General features: G+C 39.6%; 1 protein-coding gene across 1 annotated transcript; it reads left to right on the forward strand.

Moving 5' to 3' along the window:
- Positions 1-1,517: 1,517 nt before the first annotated feature.
- LOC310965187 (SPRY domain-containing protein 3-like) lies at positions 1,518-20,434 on the forward strand. The gene is made up of 11 exons (XM_083938664.1): positions 1,518-1,608; positions 2,697-2,843; positions 3,033-3,108; positions 7,587-7,711; positions 8,140-8,272; positions 8,412-8,600; positions 14,028-14,177; positions 17,181-17,238; positions 17,662-17,781; positions 17,878-18,002; positions 18,512-20,434. Exons 2-11 carry the CDS (start codon positions 2,716-2,718, stop codon positions 18,644-18,646), a joined length of 1,239 nt encoding a protein of 412 aa, XP_083794790.1. The 5' UTR covers positions 1,518-1,608; positions 2,697-2,715; the 3' UTR covers positions 18,647-20,434.
- The last annotated feature ends 474 nt before the right edge of the window (positions 20,435-20,908 follow it).

A 20,908-nucleotide genomic window follows, 5' to 3' on the forward strand; every position in this document is an offset into this window, starting at 1 on the left:
CTTCTAACTTAATGTATTAATACAAAGCTTGTGACCTCTTCAACTCAGATACAAAACCAACATAGGCTAATACCGACATATACCGTTTCTTGACTCAGACATCACTTAAATAGAGGCTGGACTACTTGATATGAAAAACATATTAACACTGAATTTCCCCTTAATGTTTGGATGCATGATCCCTCTGTGGGTGATTTTGAATTCAAAGGATTTTTAATTAATCTGATAAGGTTGTGAATGTTCTCATTTGTCCAGGTCATCGTTATCCTCAAAGCAATTTCAGTCAAAAGCAACTGGACTTGGTTATTAATAACCAAGTCCAGTTGCTTTGCTTCTGTGCACATGTACTTTGAGAATCTGAAAAGGTATCTTTTTTAAATGTAGTACTATTACTAAAGTAGTACTAGCTTCAATGGCATATCCTAATTGTGAATGAAAAGCACAACTCTGGGATTCTTGTCTTTTCAAAAGACCGTTTAAATGATGGTTGTTGTTGTTGTTTTTTAAAGTTTCTTATGGTAGAAAGAAGAAGATAAAGACTAAATATTCTCTAAAAAAATTAATCTCACATCTCCAATCTATAGGCTACTTTTGTATTATGTAAAAACAACTTTTCATAAAAACCAGCCTACTTGTTGTTAATAAACCTTAAAGGTTGAATATGGAGAATGAGCAGAACACCACCATAGTGTCTCGAGATCGTTGATGCAACAACAAAATCTAATTTCACCACTCAGGTTGCCAGGTTGGTCAGACCCGGCCCAGTAGCCTACGGGAGACTGGAGTCTGTTTGAACCTGTTTGAACCCGTCCCCTCTGGCACATCACACCTTAAAAACAACTATTAGAGGAGTGTGACTGAAGGTTACCGTTACAGCTAAGTAAAGATGAAAGTTGGTTTACCGATCAAGAAGAAATGTAGCCATTTGGGCGTTTTAATGCCGTTGAACTCCTTTATCTCAGTCCATCGAGTGAATGTTTTGGCCTATACTGACTCTGTTTTTTAGAGTCAATATCAGTAGCTGCACCAAACAACAGACAACCTTGGCAACCAGCAATGTCAGCTGCCATTGGCTGGTACAATGTAAACAGAATGTGACAGAAAGTCATAGCCAAACCCCTCAAAAAAATGTAAATATTAATTCAGACTAAAACATTTTTTTTTTTATGGAAAAGCAATACTTCATATTGCATTCATTCATATAGCAATAAATCATTCTGTACCCCTCAAAACGCCCCCTGGGTGTATTATTTAAAAAATATATAGAGCTTTTAATAAAAAATCTACATATTCAACCTTTAAGGTGACAATGCATCTGTTCATACATGGTCCTAAACTTTTTTTTTTACTCCCTTACTTTATTGTAAGCCGATGTGTGGCCTACTCTAGTAAAACACATGTAAAACAACTATAAACTCCTTTAAAAGACTAACCTGCATCAACACGCGGCAGTGCACAGGTTAAGTCCTACGCGCTGCATGTATCCTCTGTTGTGATTGGTTGAGAGGGCGGGACTTCCGGCACGCAGGTTGGACATAAAGTGACAGACTTCACCTCATTAAAACTGGAAGAAAAACCGAAGAACGACGCGTTACAAGTTTTGAAACAGTAAGGAACCAGCATGAGACAAATGAGCTTTGAGTCGTTTGTGGATAAGCTGAGATATAGTGATGTTACAGTACATTATATCCATACTTTTGTAACGCTGAAAGCAGCTAGCCGGCCAACCGAGTCCTGCCTGTAGTTGGGAAATATGATGCGGCGTTTAGGGTAGGCTCGTAAAAAGGTAAATCGGAAATCGAAGAAGTGAATACTCAACAAATAACAGTATTATGTTGTTGTTTACTCTATCAAAATGCATAACTCTTATATTGTTTTTCTATTTTTGAGTCGTATTCGGGCTGCTAACTTGGTTTTATCATCACTTTGGAAAAAACGACCATACTTTCAACTATTTTACCCCTACGTCAGTTTCAAAACATCCGCACACTGACACACTTTTGTAAATAAAATATTGAGTTGTGGAAAAACAAAATCTTACTGTTAAATTATGTGTTCTCCGGATTCACCCTGACATAAACGGACAGGGGAAGAAGCATAATAGTGTGTTGAGTGTTGAGCTGATGGATGAACTGATTAGTTGATGGACAGAAAACACAAGAAGGTCCTACATTTTGTAGACTAAATGATTGATAATTAAGATAATAAGATTAATACCCCCCCCACACACACACACACACCCCAACGACTTGCTGTCCTGCACCAGTGAGACATTGAGATCAAATGTTGACATTTAGGTTTGCAGTATTACAGGAAGCCTGAGTCATTGCGTCTCTTAGTGGGAGTTCACATGGGATGGAAAACACCCAAGGGGAGACACCTGACCAACACAGCAGGGCTAACACAAATAAGGGACTCACGTTCGTGCCTGTTGGCAGTGTACAATCACTGCCCAGGCCTTTGCTTGTCTCTGGAATGTGGGATTAAACGTAAATGGAAAAACACAAACGCACAACTCCTCGCTAGAAAGGTTTGGCCTGAGGATCAAAGCCATGTCATTCAAGTTGAATAGTATACACGCATTATATACTGAATTGTCTTTAATTAAATATCCAATATTAGGGAGCCTGTTTTTATTTATGATAGCATTATCTGGATATTAATAAATCTGTCAAATTTGTTTCCCTGTGTCGCAGATTGTAATGATTGTCAGACATGGACGACATAAACCTTCATTATCGCTTTCTGAACTGGAGGAGGCGAATTCGAGAAATTCGTGAAGTTCGAGCAGTGCGATACAGGGAGCGGCTCAAAAGGATGCTGAGGGACGGAGATATACTCAGGTAACAGTGATGAGCAACGCCACCATGAGTGTTAGAACTGAAGACAGACTAGTTACGGGGTTTAGTCCATCATTTTATTCAAGAGTTCTTCTTTTGCTTGCTGGATTAGCATCACACTTTGCTTGCATTTGGAAAAAGAGATAATTATACGTTAGTAATATTTAGTTTTTCTCTTGCATTGTTTTGTAGGTATCATGGGAATTCAGATGAGGTTGGCTGTTTTGTGGCGGCCAGGCCATTGTCGAGAAGAAATCGCTATTTTGAAGTAAGAGTTGACCATTTACCTTTATTTTCAACATGACTATTGAATACAACATGGGAGAAACAATAAAAAATTTCATTTCAAATTGTCATGGAGATGTTACAGCCACACTCGCCATTATTGATATGATTTTACATTGAAAATCTGGCTGATTAACAATAAGTATTTACTTTGTGTCCTTATTAGTCTCCGCGTGATATTCAACAATGAACACAAACTGTACTCTAAACTGAGTTGGGGTTTTATGTACCTCAGCTTCCTTGTTGAATAACTGCCAGTTTAATATTCTTTTGAACACAAATAAGCGTTTCCAGTCCAACAGGTTTTCTTCCATTCTCACCGTCTTTTCTCTCAGGTCAAGTTGAACTTTATGATCCTACCTACCCGGAGAAATTTACAGCCAAAACACATTCATTATAAAAAACATAATCTAACAGTCCAGACCGATCACATGAACAAACGGTACAAATGTGAGATCATTTCAAATGAAGACAAAAAAAACGTTGAATGCCAAATACATAAAGTGCTTTGGTGCTGAGATCACGTGTGCAAATTCAGGATAATTATTGCTGTGCAAACTTAAGAGACTTTGTATCTATTTGTCCTTTTGAGCAGGAACCGGTATTTACGGCCTAAAGATAGGAGCTCAAACCACAATAGAGGCTGGGGCTTGCTCAGGACCTGCCTCTTATAATGGATGTCAGAGATCTGCAGCTGACAGTTCACAACATGTTTGATGGCTCTCAACTCTCTTAATCATAACCTTGATCAAATAAGTTTTAATTTAAGAAGAATTTGTGTGATGTAATAAAACAACCGATTCCTCAGAATTGTTTTAACATAAGTCACTTTATTACAAATGATAGATAGAAGTGAAAAGTCCAAGTAATTAATCACGCTGTGCATACTATATGTAAACACACTGTATGTATCTACTGGGGGTGTTTCTAAAATGAAGTACTGAGTCCCTGTTTCTAAACGAGATGCAGAACAGATAACAAAACAAATTATTAGATAATTATTATTATTAAAAAAAAAATCTGCCGAACTGTACAAGATCTTTCTGCTTGGGAATACATTTTGTTGAATCACTTGACAGGTCTTTCTACATTGTGTACCGTGTGGAGTAGGGCTACAGTGATTACTGAAGCTAATGCTGATTCTTGAAGTCATGTATGCCAAAATAATTTACACCAAATAATTTACAGCACAGAAATAGCACAAATGTTGATATTTACATTGATTACGTTGATATTTGTTCAACCAACTTAAGTTCAGTTATGGTTTTGATCACATCATTTTTATTTTTGGATCAGAGGAGGAACCAAGCTTTAGTCGTCCAGTAACTCAGTAAATATAGTTACTATGGTCGCACACGTTTCCTGCAGTTTTTCAGCAGAAAATACATGCTATTAATATTTGCTGTGTTGAACTTGGAAGTTGGAAATTTCCGAGTTTCCAGTCGGATATCTCTCTAGTTACTGTAACTATGCCTGTCAAACCTTCCACCTTAGCTTGGAACATCCGTCGTTTACAATGGTAACAAAGGAGTAGCATGTTCCCGCAACAGAGGAAGCTGCAATTTCTGGGCTGCATTTCCATGACCCTAGTTTTTCAGCTAGATGCTAGAATGTAGCTACCTTAACTTTAACCCAAATTATTATTGCTATATGAATGCAATATGTTAAGTGTTGACACATTCCAGTTTTATTTCAGTAACTACGGTGCTAGAAAAAAACATTTTTTCTCTTTTGCAGGAACATATTAATCAATACAAAGGCAGATTTTGAATGGGTCCTTGAATTTAGACAAAAGCAGCCAGCAACCGTCACTTTTGACTGCTGGAATTACAGCTGTAACTAGCTAGCTCAATAAGAACAATGTTAACACCATGAGCTGTTTTAAATTGTCTGACCTTTTTAAATAATGTTTCTAGCTGTCATGTTTTCAAATGTGAAATATGCACATGATGGGTGCATGCATGATATTCTGCTAAATGCCAGCAAAAAGTCTTAGTTCCTGCTATGGAGCTAAATTGTACAATAGACCTTTTCAAAGTGTTAAACATAAAGGTTATAAATGTGTCCAAGTTTGATTCTTCTTGCAGTGAATGTGAATGACATCAGTTAACAGGAAGTTGACTAGGACCAAGGCTGTTGCCTAGCAATGGAATTCTGTTGAAAGGGTCTATACTGTGTACCAACTGAGTCAGATTCTTTATTTGTAAACAGCCTCCACTAGCAGCCAGTAAAACTACACTGTAGTGTATACTGTAACACTGCATTTACAGCTGCTACAGTAACAAGTTATAGTAGTTTCAGTGTCACCTTTGACTTGATGGCCGTTCTGACTCGATCTGATACAGGGGCTTTCTCATCTCAGCCTTGACAACCTGGTTTCACAAAGCCAAACAATGTGTTGTAGGTCATTATGTTCAGGTGCTGGTTTGTTTATTTCATGGGTCTTGGTAGTCTAGACACTTAAGCGCACAAACATCCCAGGACAGTGACTGTTCCTCAGAATAAACCATGTTCAAACTTGCCTAACACATACACACACACACACACACATCCTGCTCCGGTCTGACGTGTAGTGAAACAGTCACTAACCCACTCAACCTTTATACTTGCGTGTGCTTCATTCTTGTGACTCACTTTGTGGGAGTCGCAGAGGAGGGTGCAGGAAGCGATTTGCGTAGATGAGCATCTGAGCTAATAAATTATAGTAAAGTGGATGCTGATTGTAGATCTGACGGTAGATTTTAGGGTTCATCTGCATATTTGACACTGACAAGGAAAAAAGGGGACACATTATACTTCTCACTCTCAGGAGGCCAGTGTTGAGGTCATGGGAAAGAACTTAAAAGTTTCCTCTGCTCCTCGCCCTGGATTTGCCAGCAGTGCTCCGATTGCAGTGTGTCCATGTACGGCTCCCTAGGGATGATGTCATATGGTCAGTATTCAGTTATGATAACAATGGTAAAGGCCAGCTCTTTACTTAAGGGTTTTCCCTTTGAACCAACATACAGTTTTGTACAAAGAGATGCTATAAAGTTTCAGGTTGGTTTGGACATTTCATGAAGTGAAAAGAGAAGCAGTGCCAACCCAAAAGCAAAATGTAATGGCGAGTGAGCCTGAAGGAGAAAGCTTTTCTGGCAAATAAACCTGCAGCTTGGGCGGCCGGTGGCTGAGTGGTTAGAATGGTCGCCCCATGTAAAAAGGCTGAAGGTCCTCAAGGCAGTGGCCGCGGGTTCAGCTCTGACCTGCGGCCCTTTGATGCATGTCACCTCCTCTCTCTTTCACTCAATTTCCTGCCTGTCCTATGTAATAAAGGCTTGAAAACTGCCCAAAAAAATAAAAAATAGGAAAAATAAACCTGCAGCACTAAATCAATCAATCAATCAATCAATCAATCAATCAATCAATTATACTTTATTCATCCCAGAGGGGAAATTCTTTTACAAAAAAGGGTAGGAACATCACATGAGGGTAAGGGGGCTGGGGGGAGGATAAAAAAATACCCCCAATACTGCGCTCCTGTGGGAAGCACAGTGCGGGATTTGGGGGGAAAAAACAGCATATAAAACAGAAAAACTCAAAACAGTTTGCATAACGGGTGAGGGAAAAAGATCAGCGAAACTTTTATGTTATGTTATCTTGTATAATTGTGCTACTATAAAATCTGTAAAACTAGGAGGTATACTATCCACCAATTTGACAGAAATGTCGCAACAACTATTGAATGGATTCCCCATGAAATATAGGTGGCACCAGCATCAAACAGCATTTATCCAATACTTTAGTTTATGATGAAATATTTGCCATGCTAGCATTAGCATTTAGCTCAAAGCAGCTTCACAGAGAAGCTAGCATTGATGCGTCTTGTTCATTGAATGTGTCTGCATTTCTATGACCCTAGTTTTTCAGGTAGATGCTAGAATTTAGCTACCTTAACTCTAACAAAACCTTGTCTTTAACCTAACAACAAGAAAAGCTAACTAGCTTCCATGTTATGTGTTGATGCTTCAGATATTCAGTTTTAATTCGGTAAATAACTTTATCGGTAAATATAGGTGGTCCTCCCTTACACCAGTAGCAGCACCATTATCAAACAGCACTTGTCCAATACTTTAGTTTATGATGAATTGTCTGCCATGCTTGCATTAGCATTAAGCTCAAAGTAGCTTTACGGAGCAGCTAGCATAGCTGCATCTTGTTCATTCAAATATAAAGTAGAGGTTGTGATCCTTAAGATGTGTCAGAGCAAGAATTAAATGACTCCTTACATTATTTAAAATGTAATGACACCCGTCCAATTAAAATGAGATACATTGGGATTACTGTTTTAAGACATCCCAAGGATAATCTGTTTTTGGAGTACCTAAAAAATAATTTTAAAAAATTAAAAGAAAGGGGATTTTCAACTGCAGTGATACGTCCTCTCTTGCGTCACTATGATAATTCAACCTGTGGTGTTTGTAGGTGACCATCAACGATACAGGAGTGAGGGGAATGATTGCTGTTGGTTTGGTACCTCAGCTCTACAAGCTGGACCATCAGCCGGGCTGGCTCCCGAACTCTGTGGCTTTTCATGCTGATGATGGCAAGTATGTGACAATGATGATTTTCTTAACATATCCTTTAGACTAAACATGTTCTTAAAGATACATGGAAATGAGACAGACTAATGTACTTCTGATGCAATGTAATGTTATACAAACACGAGCTCACAGAACTCTTGTATTCACAATTGTTTCCTGTCCTTCTTAAAACAATAGCCAGGTACCCACGTGAAAGTTGAAACAGTAATTATTCCTCCTGTCCATGCTGGCCAATAAAATATTTTTTACCACTGAGAGAGACTTGCTTAGAGGGAGATAAAGCAAACAAGGTGTTGATAATGTACTATTATTCCTTCATTTTCTGTTACTGGAAGCATTTTCTGAGTTTGTTTTTTTCTGTGAACATCGGAAAATCTGAACAATTTGAAACTTAATGATTATCCATAAAACCTCAACTTCTTGTCTTTTCACAGGCTGTATAATGGCAACACTGTAGGACAGCAGTTCGGTCCAAAATGCTGCAGAGGTGACAGAATTGGCTGTGGAGTATCTCTGGACTCTGACGATGGACAGCTAACTGTGTTTTTTTCTAAGAATGGCAAAGAAGTAAGTGCTCTATTACTATCAAATCACTTCACCTTAGACCGAATACATTCAACCATTACAGGTTTATACATGAATCAATGAGTAAATGAATTCCCTCTAACCTTTCCCTAAACAATACTGTATCTGAATGTGTGCCCAGGTTGGCAGTGTGGAAATCCCAGCATCTCCTGAGGCTCTCTATCCCGCTGTGGGAATGCACTCTTTGGGGGAAGAAGTTCTGCTGGACCTGAACGCTGAATGGGGGATGGAGGAGGAGGATGCACAGATGATTGTGGATAGTCATGAAGAGGACTGGGGCCGTCTCCATGACGTCAAGGTGACCGGCACGGTGAGTCCTGTGTGTTTTTCTGTGCTTGTGTGTGTGTGTGTGTGTGTGCGTGCGTGCGTGCGTGCGGGCGTGCGTGCGTGCGTGCGTGCGTGCGTGCCTGCGTGCGTGCGTGCCTGCGTGCGTGCGTGCGTGCGTGTGTGTGCGCTCGGCTGTGAATTTGTACTTGACATCTGTGAAACAATCAGAAAATATTCCTCTGATTCACTGCTTTGTCCTCGCAAACCCCTCTCCCTCTCTTCCTTTACTCTCTAAATCGCTCAACCACCTCTCTCTTTCTCTTTCTCTGGCTGGTTGAGTTGGGGGGGAGGGGCTAACTCTGAATGCTGTGTTTACAAACACCAACTGACAAAAGTGAGGCTGCATATTATACCTTTAAAACAGAGACTGAAGTGGAGAATCACAGTTTGATGCGCAGGGCTACCCAGTGTGTTGACAAGTGACGGCAAGCAGCCCTGACAAAGTGGCCGTATGTGACGAGGCGGGATGAGGTTGAGTTTACACAAGGAAGTTTTTACAGCTCTTTAGGCTCCAGAAACTGTCAAGTATGAACATTTGAAAAATTTGGAGGTGTGGATTTAGAAAGAAAAATGCTTACCAGATCTCTGCTGCCCGCTCCTCATTTCTGCTTGAGGCTACATTAACTGCTATTAGCGTAACACGCCTGAATCTCCAACCTGACTGTCAGCAGTTAGAGTTGGGGTAATGTAGGTGCCAGATTTTGACAGGGAAGAAGATTGTGTTTAATTATAATGACTGTTCACATTCTTCTGCATCGGTTTTGATTTATTATTTTCTTTGTAATTTTAACAAAGACTTTGTATAGAACCCTCGCAGTGTAAACATGTCCAAGGCCTGGCACGTACAGACACTTACCAAGTCTGCCTCCATCTCCTCAGATGGCTTTATTAAAAAATTAATGTAACAGGAATTTAACAAAAAGTAAAGTACAAGATCTGCCCACAAACAGAGCATTTGTGACCCTATATGTAACTGCTGAATTTCTGTCAAATCCAAAATCAGAAAAATCCATATTGGAAATCAATAAGGCAAAATGAAAATGTTACGTAAATATTAGCTTTTGCTGAATATCTGTTAAGAAGGAGCAATATTTTCTCTAAAGAACTACTCAAGCTCCTCTGTCTCTCTGTGTTTGTTTGAGACTCATCCTCCCTGTGATGGCAGGGTGTTTGTTTCTGACTCAGGTGTTGATGCGCACGAGACCTGAATAGGAAGAGGACGGGAGGGGATTGGGGCTGAATAACCCTTAGGCAGTACCTGTACTGTGTGCTGCCTGGCCGCACATTTAATTATGCTTCATTTCCACAAATTTGGCCCAGTTCTGACTCCTGTATGAATGCAGGGCCCACAAACCACTGTCTGATCGCCCTCATCAATTACACGTGTGCACGTCTTAACACTCCATGAAAGCTGCCAGGACACAAAAAAACAAAACATGTTATTACCAGGGCAAGAGCGGTGCTTTTCTGTGCAATTTCAAGGCTCATGAGGGACAGTGCAGCGTGCTTGATACTTGCATTGTAATATTTAAGTTTTTTGATTAAAGGTTTGTGCTTTCTGCAGAGCCCCTTAAGTGAGTCAGGTGATATTTTTTTTATGAAGTTATTATCTCCGAGCGGCTGTTTACCTCTTGATTTCGTGCTTACATACTGCCAGAAAGGGAAGTACAAGAGGTATATAAGAAAACACAAGTTCTCTGAAAATGCTTATGGATGAGACTTGGAATATATTTAATTTATTTAAAGTAGGTTTACGAATAAAGATTCAAACGAGTAATCTAGTGTCATATAATTAGTGCTGATTCGACAGTGATTGGGTTTAATGATACCAACAGTATTGGTCTATTTCTTTTAAAGATTTAATGAAAGAAGAGTAAATTTGCTAAAAAAAAAAACCTCAACAAATAAACTTTGTTCATTTGAAACCATGTTAGTTATGATGACATGTTGGGCCTAGACACTCATGTTTGTATCATGTATGATAGTCTTTTATCTTTAGACGGTTGTATTGTGGTCCTGTGTTCATCTTCTGCTCTGATGACATTTGGGATATCACTCTGGAAATGGACTCTGCTGCATGTAGTGAACAGTTGTGTTATCTCTATTGCCGTAGCTTTGCTTTTATTGCCCAAACAGTAGAGTGCAGGGATGACAGATAGATAGATAGATAGATAGATAGATAGATAGATAACTTTATTTATCCCTGAGGGGAAATGAGGTCATCGTAGCAGCGGTACAAAACAATCAGAAGTACAAAAAATAAAATACAATATATAATACAACATATGAACTACAATAAGAGTACAGTATCGCAGATAAACACTATATTACAATATACTATGTGGATTTTAAGGTGCGAGAGAGAGAAAGGTGCATTTCAGTGATAAGTCACTTTGAATAATGTGAGTTTATTCCCTGAGCGTTGCTCAGCATTGCTGTGAAGCGTGGTACAGTCTGATGGCAGCAGGTAGGAATGATTTCCTGTGCCTTTCTTTAAGGCAGCGAGGTTGAAGGAGTCTGCTGCTGAAGCTGCTCTGAAGCTTGTCCAGGGTTTTCGTGGAGGGGATGGGAGACATTGTCCATGATCACCAGCAGTTTTGCCAGCATCCTGTGCTCCACCACCTCCTCCAGGGTGACAAGCTTAGAGCCAACAACCGACCCTGCCTTCTTTATGAGTTTATTCAGTGTGTTCGCGTCTTTTGCTCTGATGCCCGCACCCCAGGACAACACAGCAAAGAAGATGGTGCTCGTGACAACAGACTGATAGAAGCATCCGGTTGCAGACATTGAAGGACCTGAGCCTCCTCAGGAAGTAAAGCCGGCTCAGGCCCTTCCTGTAGACTGCCTGCGTGTTTGTGGTCCACTACAGTTTATTGTCCAGAACAACATTCAGGTACTTGTAGGAGTCCACAATGTTTATGTCCGTCCCACCAATGCAGACTGGAGAGGGCGGGGGCTTGTTCCTCCTGAAGTCCACCACCATCTTTTTCGTCTTCGCCACATTCAGCTGCAGGTGGTTCTCCTCACACCATTTGACAAAATTGGCGACCAGGTCCCTGTACTCATCTTCCCTCCCACCCTCTACACGCCCCACAATGGCAATGTGGGGCGTGCAGATGACAATGCAGATGACACGACTTAGTGCAGTACTTAAAATCTGCAGTGTAGGTGGTGCAGAGGAAGGGCAACAGCACAGTTCCCTGGGGGGGCGCCGATGTTACTGATCAGGCGGTCAGACACACAGTTTCGTAATCTCACATACTGCGGCCTAACCGTCAGATAGTCATTTACCCACGTGACGAGAGGAGAATCCACCTGCATGTTCTCCAGTTTGGCCTTCAGCAGCTTGGGCTGGATGGTGTTAAAGGCGCTGGAGAAGTCGAAGAACATGACACGGACAGCAGTGTTGGGTCTATCCAGGGAGGAGTAAGCTTCCTAAATACCTGCCCCATTTTTCCGGAAAAGAAAGAATTCTATGACATTGTGGATGAAGCATACACTCTCATCTTATTTATCTCCCGTCAACCTGAAAGGGAAGCAGCATTCATGCCAGTGCAAAAACTGACAATGCTATCATTAGCAGTGAAATCCAGTGTGCAGTCTGGGCTGAGTTTTGGAGTCATTCTATGATTCGAATAAACCCTCATTTTGTCACATCTAAACATGCAGTAGGTTTTAACAACCTACCTAACCTGCTAAAGTTAGGTATTCTTTTGCATTTAATTATCTATATAATAAAAGGACTTAAATGATGGTGAGGTTTTGATCTAAAAGCATGTGGGTTTTTTTATTGTATTTGTATGTATTACAATTACAGAAAGTACCTGTCACACAGTTTGAGCTGTTTTCAGAAAAAAACAACAGTGCTGCATAATGCATTATGGAGGCTAGTGGAACAGAAATTAGCTTGGAAATAGGGCCGGACTTTGGCTTTCCATATGGGTCAGATATGCTGCTGAAAGCAAGTCTATGGAACTTTTTCTGAACAGTCCCTGTTGCCACAAGTGACCAATCTGGTATGATGCTATATGTTTTAACATAATATTACAGTAACAAGGGTAGAGAAAGGTCATAAATTTATCAAAAGGACTCAGTAATGTTAATCCTTACTTCCTCTGCATGCTTCGGTTCGGCTCAACTGGACTCATTTTGGGTACCATGTCCTTTTCTCTATTTCATGTAGACGGGATTCTCCACTAATTAGCATAGCGAAGCCGCATGAAACTGCTGTGACATCTGAGCTGAATGAATAAAAAATTGTAGATCACTAGTGACAGTAGCTTACGAGATCTCCTGTGTCGCGCTAATGATGGTTTTCTCTGACCAATCAGTGGTCTGTAGTGTTATAACTCCACCTTCTGGTATCAGCTCATCTCAACCTCAACTGAGGTGGTGCCAAAAAAGTACCACATACTATCCACAGCTATAGCCCAAAAAAGCGAGTCAAGTTAAGTAGATCTGTACCATGTGTCAATTTATCATTCTGCTTAAATAATTTGTTCATATGTTTGGGATGAAGGCCATCAGCTAACAAAGTAAATGATTAAATTACACACTGCATGGTAAACCCTCAGCCTCACAATCACATGTGCAGTGATTGGCATTTTTATGAAAACAATGTATCTGATTGATAATGCTGGATCCCGTTACCTTTGATTATGAGTCTCTGTCCTTAGCCTAACCTAATCATTGTGTCCAAACCTATATAAGCTGTATGTTGCCCTATGTTTGGGGTCAGACCTCTGAACCTAACCCATGGTTATTCTCAAGGCAATTAGAATTGCCACAACACCATGCAGTGGAAATTTAGCATATATTATATAGACCTTTTCAACGGTCTTTCATTGCGAGGCAACAGCCTTGTTCCTTGTTACCCTCCTGTCAGCTGATGTCTTTCACATTTAATGCAACAGGAATCAAACTTGGGCACATTTAGAATGTTTATGGTCTATATACTTAAGTTAGCTAACATAAGCTAACATTAGCCACCAGAAGCTACTCAGCAGACCAGACTAGACTAGAACAAAACCCCAAAGTTTACTGAATTAAGGAAGGGTGTGTATTATTGATTATGACCTCAACTTTTCATTTCTAAGACTAAAGTTGTGCTGAATACACAACACTGACATATTATCATCTTACAAAGTTGTTGTGGCTAACACTGTGTGTAGGAACCACAACGTTACAAATCCAGAAGCAAATGAGCATTTATTCATGTTTTTGCCACGCCAGAAATGTCTCACTTTTCGCTGAGCTCACTTGGTCTCGATCAACTCATGATTACAGTATATCGGTCTTCTTCACCTCCTAGATGCTCTATTTGTGTTCACCAGCTAGCTAGTTGCTAACTTTGTCTGTCTGCTGTTTGTTGCTGAGCAGGTAACTGTATGTGTCTATGTTATTTCCACAGCTGCTGGAGTATGTAGGCAAAGGGAAGAGCATCGTGGACGTGGGCTTGGCTCAGGCCCGTCGGCCTCTCAACACACGCTTCCACTACTATGAACTGGAGATCACAGATGCTGGAGAGAAGTGTTACATCGCCCTGGGAATGGCACGCAGGGTAAGAGCCGCCTCGATTTGGTCCTTACCATGATCCCATGTCAGTCATTATGATTGACTCGTCGTGTCACTAACTGTACAATAAAGAACTACCCCCACCACCACCACCTCCCGACACACACACTCACACACACACACACACACACACACACACCCCGTCATCGCTCTCCCTCATATGCACCACTGCTCTCACTGTTTCCAGTCTGAGTGATGGATGACCGAAAGAGGAAAAGCTAACAACAGAATAAATATTGTCTCATTTTACCCCCACATCTGGTTTTCCATAGAAAGCAGGTTGTTCCATTTACACCCTGGTCTAACACGTCAACCAGAAAGCTTCAGTCAAGTATAAGAAAGGTTAGTCGTGAGATAAGATGCGAGCATGCGATTGTTTTGTTTCAGATCCTTTCGGTTCCTGATTTATTGTTCTTCCCCACTCTCCTCACAGTCACCGCACACAAGCTGGGATAAATAGAAAAACAATTAAAGGTATGCAGGATTTCCTCAGGCTAGGCAATTAAAGGTTGATATCCTAATAAATTAGGTGCTTCTTAATGATGACAGCGAGCGATCATCCATATTTTGGAAACACATTGGGTCTGAGAGGAGACTTGTTGAATGTTTACACTTCAGAGATGCAATCGGCTGCTTTTGGCCTCACATTATTTTATCCTGTTTAATATGAATAAAATTATGGCTGAGGATGCCGTCCTGGAATTTAAGGGCACATACAAATGAATTATTTATCAAATCAAAAATACTCAAATTATATGATTTAATTCCCAAGGCTGCCAACAAAAGCCTCCATTACAAGCTGAAAATACTATTCCTAGACAGAGAGGAGAGACACAATGTGAGAGGGAAATTGCAGAGAAAGGTAAGAACTACATTAAAATCCTTTACCATGTCATGTCAGGGTGTCAGACAGTGGAATAATCTATGAGGAGGTCAAAAAATCAGAAAGACTGAGTGTCTTCAAAAAGAAACCTACAATTATGGCTATTAATTGTTACAGAATGACCCAGGATGAAGGTTGCTAAAGGTCAAAGGCCACTAAACCACTTGTACCCAAACAATAGCTGACACTGAAAAGCACAGTACGAAGCATTTTTTTTGTTTTTTTGTTTTCTTTTATTTTTTCTTTATAACATGCAACACGATGTGCAGATAAAAGACGAGACTGTTGCTCACTCATGACGGACTAATAAAGACACTGACTGTCTAGAGCTGGACTTTAGCTCTGATTACTACCTGTTGTTGAAACATGTTATGTCAATGTCATGAGAAAAATAAGATGATGAAGATAATTTATTCTGTCGGTAATGGGGGTGGGACTAGATAAGCTTTTGCTTCTTTGCCTTTCAGACATGTGGATTGTATGATTTAAACTAAGATAATGTGTGATGATTATTTATCTAACTGACATGCCTGAAATAAACAAATAAATAAATAAATAAACAACAGATAGGAAGTGATTATGTTGCTGCCCTCCACTGGGATTCTCAGTTATTGGATGCAAATTGATTGATCATCAATCTTGCTAATCACTCTGCTGTTTTGCCAGCTGTGATGGTGCTCACAGCCTGGGAGGTAGAGGATTACTGTTGCACTCAGCCTCAACATTAAGCTTCCCCCTTACTCCTCCGCTGTTAGTTACTGTGTGTGGGCACGTCACGCCCTCGGGTCAGACAGCATGGAGAATTGGGGCTCTGTCATTTTCGTTGATTGTTTCCCAGGAATTGTTTTTCTCGATGTGTCTGCGGTTATGGTGGAGCATTATAAATCCATCAAACGGTCATTCCTGAGGTTTTGTTCCATCACGCGTCATCTCCTGCAAGACACACTAGACTGCCAATGGGAAGCATCGCCTTTCACTACAGAAATCAAAACAAAAGTGTCTCTCTCTGTCTCAGGGTAACACTTGCTCAATAGTTAGTAGTTGCACAATGGTTACTTATATTGGATGGATAAGAAGCAATTGTTTATGGGGAATTCATTTTCTCTTGTGTTTCTTCGGGTAAAAGCCTGTTTTCTATGCACCATATCTCTTTACTTCAGTGCTTTTTCTCCATCTTATCCTCAGTGCTCTACTTACAGGGGCTTCTGTGGTTACTTACGGTAGACTTTACACTTTACAAGTCAATCTCTTTTATTACGGGAAATCAAATTCATGAATCACTCCCTGCATAGAAAGCCGCTATCATCTAGAGATGATTGAACTGATCCGCGTCGCATTGTGTTTTGAAAGATGATGTTGGTTCGTTTTGTCCATCAAACAGTCTTTGTAGAAACAATACTTTTCTGCCACAAAGCCAGAGACAAAATGTGTGTAGCTGTATTTGAAGAAGCAAATACTTTTAAATCAGGAGAAGTGGTTGAGGGTTTTACATGTTGTTTGAAAATTATATTCTCTACTTGCTGGAAAATTTAGATGTACAGTGACTGACTTCTTAAATAATGCTGCAGATCACCCAGAGACCCTGCTAACATCTGGTATGGAGCACCGTAAATACAGAAACAGTTGTGCAAATTCCAGTTACAAACCACTTTAGTAACCTGCGTAGAAATACGTTTACTCATCTTTGTTTAGAGATATCCCAATCAAAATACATTTCTCACCATATATTGTTTGTTTGTTGCTGGAGTTTGTGTCCAAAATAATTTCCCTCTGTGGTTATTAAAGTATTTCCGATTCTGATTCTGATATAGGTTGGCATATATTATTTTACACCGGGTTTATCTCACAGTAGTGTTTTCGCATCATTTCTGCACTTATCTGAGATCATCCATCATCTTGGCTTCCTGAGCTGTCAGTCTAAACACTGACATTTTTCGATGCCAAAGGCTACAAACAGTGTTTGTAATGCTGAGCAAGTGGCAAAATTCTTCTGTTTTGTTTTTTGAAACTTGGGTCAGTCTTCTCCATTCAGGACAGAGAGGCAGTGTTCAAACTAGCTGATGTGCTCATGAATCATAACATGTGACTTTTTCTTTTGTCTCACAGGACTACCCCAAAAACAGACATCCAGGTTGGAGCAGAGGGTCTATAGCCTATCATGCAGGTGAGTGTTGGCTGTTGATGATGATCTGTCTATCTGTTTTGTCTGCCTTCAAATTAAATCAATAGTACATTGATTACAACTGTTATTATGGGCAGTGTTATTGTTATATTATTATTATTATATATTGTTATAAGTTATATCATGTACACCTTTATTGTGTCGCAAGCAACCACGTTAGTAATAGCACTAATGTTACTGGTCAATGATAAAAAAGTACAGATTTGTTTTTTTGTTATTGATTTCTTTATAGTTTTTTTCACCACTAAACTTACGTGTACGTGTGCGTGTGCGTGTGTGTGCGTGTGCGTGTGTTTAAAAAAAAGATTAAGATGTTAGCAAAGGCAGATTTGTCTTGTGTTTTGATTGGATCGCTCTCTCTCATGCACATAAAGCGCCAATCAGCTCCCTGCTGTTCTTTTGTAGATGATGGAAAGTTGTTCCAGGGCAGCGGAGTCGGGGATGCATTTGGACCGCGCTGCTTTGAAGGGGACATTATGGGCTGTGGGATCATGTTTCCACGCGACTACAGCCTTAATGGTGGAGGTGAACGTCTTTTATATTTTTTCTAATGTATTGTGCTTCATTATGTACAACCTCTAATCATGTTTATTTCCTATTTCTTTGTATGGATTCTTTCAGATGACATAGACGACTGGGATCTCGATGTAATTCCAAAACCCAGTGAAGTTCGGAATGACTTGTATGCAAACAATGAAGATGAAGAGGAGGATGAGGGTGAAGATTTGGAGGGAAGGAAGGTCATGGTGAGATTCTGTTAAAATTTTGGAATATACAACCAGGGACTCCTAAAGGTCCCATATTTTTTTTTTTAATTATTGTCATTTTTGTTATTGATTATGAAGCAGTGTACACTACCCGTATTCAGAAACATTGTCTTTAAACGTGCCATCAGTACGGTTGTGATGTCACAACTATCATATCTGTAGGTAGAAAGGGCTGTTACTGTCATTCCCAGGCTGTAATGACGGTGCAAAGAGAGCACAGAGGCAGAAGACCCAGAATAACTGACCAATTAGAGCAGACTGGGCTTTTTTAGGAGGGGTCTAAAAGAGACAGGTGTTAAAAAAAGAGTGTGAATACAGGTATATTAGGAGGGTATTAGAAAAAAGTGTTTTTTGAACATTGAAGCATGTTAACATGTTCTGTTGGAAACCCAAAATGTAAGTATGAACCTAAAAAAGAGCATAATATCGGACGTTTAAACCTTCAGTGCAGATGTTGATCTCTGTGCTGTCTCTTGTTGTTTAAATAGGTGTTCTTCACCAGAAATGGAAAGGTGGTGGGCCGGAGGGAGGTGACCTTACCTGTAGGAGGCTTTTACCCCACGATTGGCATGATGAGCACTGGGGAGAAGGTCAGAGTGGACTTGCACCCCCTCAGTGGCTGAGCGGAGTGGAGGAAAACTGAGTGGAGAAATTAGAGCATGAACGAATGATTGAGCTCTGGTACATTTTTGGAGGTCAGATAATAAAGTATACCTCCACGTCAACAGGCTCCAAGATGTTACTTGAAAATTCACCCCTGTGTAGATGGTGACTTTGGCTTGTGCTGTAAGAAATATCCAAATAATGTGTGCTTATGTTACATGCGTGACTCAAAGAAGTGCTTTATAATTACAGGAAATCTTTAAACCAGAGGTTTGTATAGGTGAAATGCATTTTTTAAACAATTTTATTGCAGAGTAATGGTGCCAACAAAGGGTCTCTTTAATATTAATATAATGAATGTAAAAAATCAGAGAAAAACAGAGCAGACCCCAGCAAACAAGTCTTATCAGAAATAGTGTGTCAGCAGATACGTAGTTCCACTCTAGCCGACATCCACACTGTCTGCTGTACTAACTCCTTTTAATGGTGTGTTACTGACACTTAGTGGTGAGAGTGATAGTGTGGGACAGAAAATGCTCAGAAAGTCTTCCAAAAACAGTGGTTCAAGTGTGGGTGCTTGTTCTGACATGGAGTCATTACTGTGTGTTTTGTGAAAGCCACGTGCATTATGGGATAATTAAATGTAAGAATGGTTTGTTGAAGTTAAATCCAATTTAAGGTTGGGTTTTGACATCATTACTGGCTTTTAACCTAATTGTAAAAGATCTGCTGGCATTAAACAAAAAAAAGAAACATCTGTGTTTAAAAGATCAAACAGTTAAACCAACATCATGTCAGATGAAGAACGCCAAACAGACTTAGAAGCCATACTGTAACTAATATTTGCTGCTCTCAGGTATATTTGAAAATCAAAATGAAATACCTTGTCTTTTCTATGGTTACTGTGATTTTGCTGTATGTTGCAATCAACAATCTATTGCCACAAACCTGTAATTCATTTTTTAAATGTTTTTTTTCACAAACTCATTTGTTGTTTTTGACGTTGAAGACGATTTCCCTCCTGACTCTTATGTCAATGCTAAATGATTGTTGTGTTTTTGTGACACAGAATTTTACACACAACCTACCTTTTACAACAATTGTAGCAATAAGTCTTCTGGTATCAATTCACACTTATTTACAGGTTTCCTTTCATGCTACAAGTTGTGAATTATTAATATAAGACATTATGCTGTTCAATGTAACTTTACTTAGGATTTACTTGGTGCATATTGTTTTTATGTATTTTTAAATCTGACATTAACAGATATAAGAACTTCTTCTGGCTGGACAACCGGACTGCTTTTGAACATTTGACCAAGTGAGCAAAGTGCCTGTGTGAATAGGTCCAGTGTGGACTCTTGCTGAGATATTCATTTGAATAAAGATAAATTGCGTCCATGAAGTGTCCCCCAGGTCAGAAAATCCATGTTAAAGACTGTTTATGTGATGCTCAACTGCTGCTAATTGTGTGTCGAGGAAACTTGATGCACATCATCATACCAGCATGTACTGTAGACAGGAAGTACTCATTTTTGTTTTTTCACTTTCCATCATCCAGTTTTGGGTTAATTATCATCTTTGTTCACAGGAGATATCAATAATGGTCTTCTGCTGCTGTTGGCCAACCGCCAAACACTTAATATTCAGCGATACCTTATCTCTTGTGTAATTAATCATGAAGTTTAACATCAGTCTCTGTCAGTCCAGCCCTTGTGTAAATCTTGTCATGTGTTTTTATTTCATCTTGACTATTCATTCCCTCCACCTCTTTTCACTTAAAGCAATCGGGGAAACATGCCAAAAATAATTTAAATAAAGAATATTTACACACTGCCTTTTCTGTTGCATCAAGTTTACTATGAATAGCATTTAGTGCTTTCTGCTTAATTTAAATGCTAATGAGATCCTCTGAGATGTTTTATAATAATACAGACCTAATATTTAAATCCCTAAATTATGTATGTATAATGAATACTCTTCCCAGTTATCAGAATTTAGAAGATATCACTCTTTGTAGAGTTAATCCTTGATCATTTTATATAGCAGGTTCTCCAGTTAACACTATTTCAAAAGAAATTATGATTTTAAAAGCTGTTCAGAGAAGCATTTCATTCATGGCGTTATTTGGGCTTATTGATGTTAGACATTTTATGTCAATGTCTTAAAAATTTTACAATTTAAGTACTTACAACAGTGATAGCTATTTACAGTTCAACAGCGCTGCATGACAAAAAATTGTGACGCCTTCAGAAGAGGGTGCGAATATCGAAAAAAGTAAA

The sequence above is a fragment of the Echiichthys vipera genome (genome assembly GCF_963691815.1).
Source record: "Echiichthys vipera genome assembly, chromosome: X".
NCBI classification, from domain to species: domain Eukaryota; kingdom Metazoa; phylum Chordata; class Actinopteri; order Perciformes; family Trachinidae; genus Echiichthys; species Echiichthys vipera.

Excerpts from the sequence above, each read along its gene's own strand:
- LOC310965187 (XM_083938664.1), top strand. The coding sequence starts at position 2,716 with ATGGACGACATAAACCTTCATTATCGCTTTCTGAACTGGAGGAGGCGA. Across the intron at positions 3,109-7,586 it reads GAAGAAATCGCTATTTTGAA|GTGACCATCAACGATACAGG; the intron begins GTAAGAGTTGAC and ends TGGTGTTTGTAG. Across the intron at positions 8,273-8,411 it reads TTTCTAAGAATGGCAAAGAA|GTTGGCAGTGTGGAAATCCC; the intron begins GTAAGTGCTCTA and ends ATGTGTGCCCAG.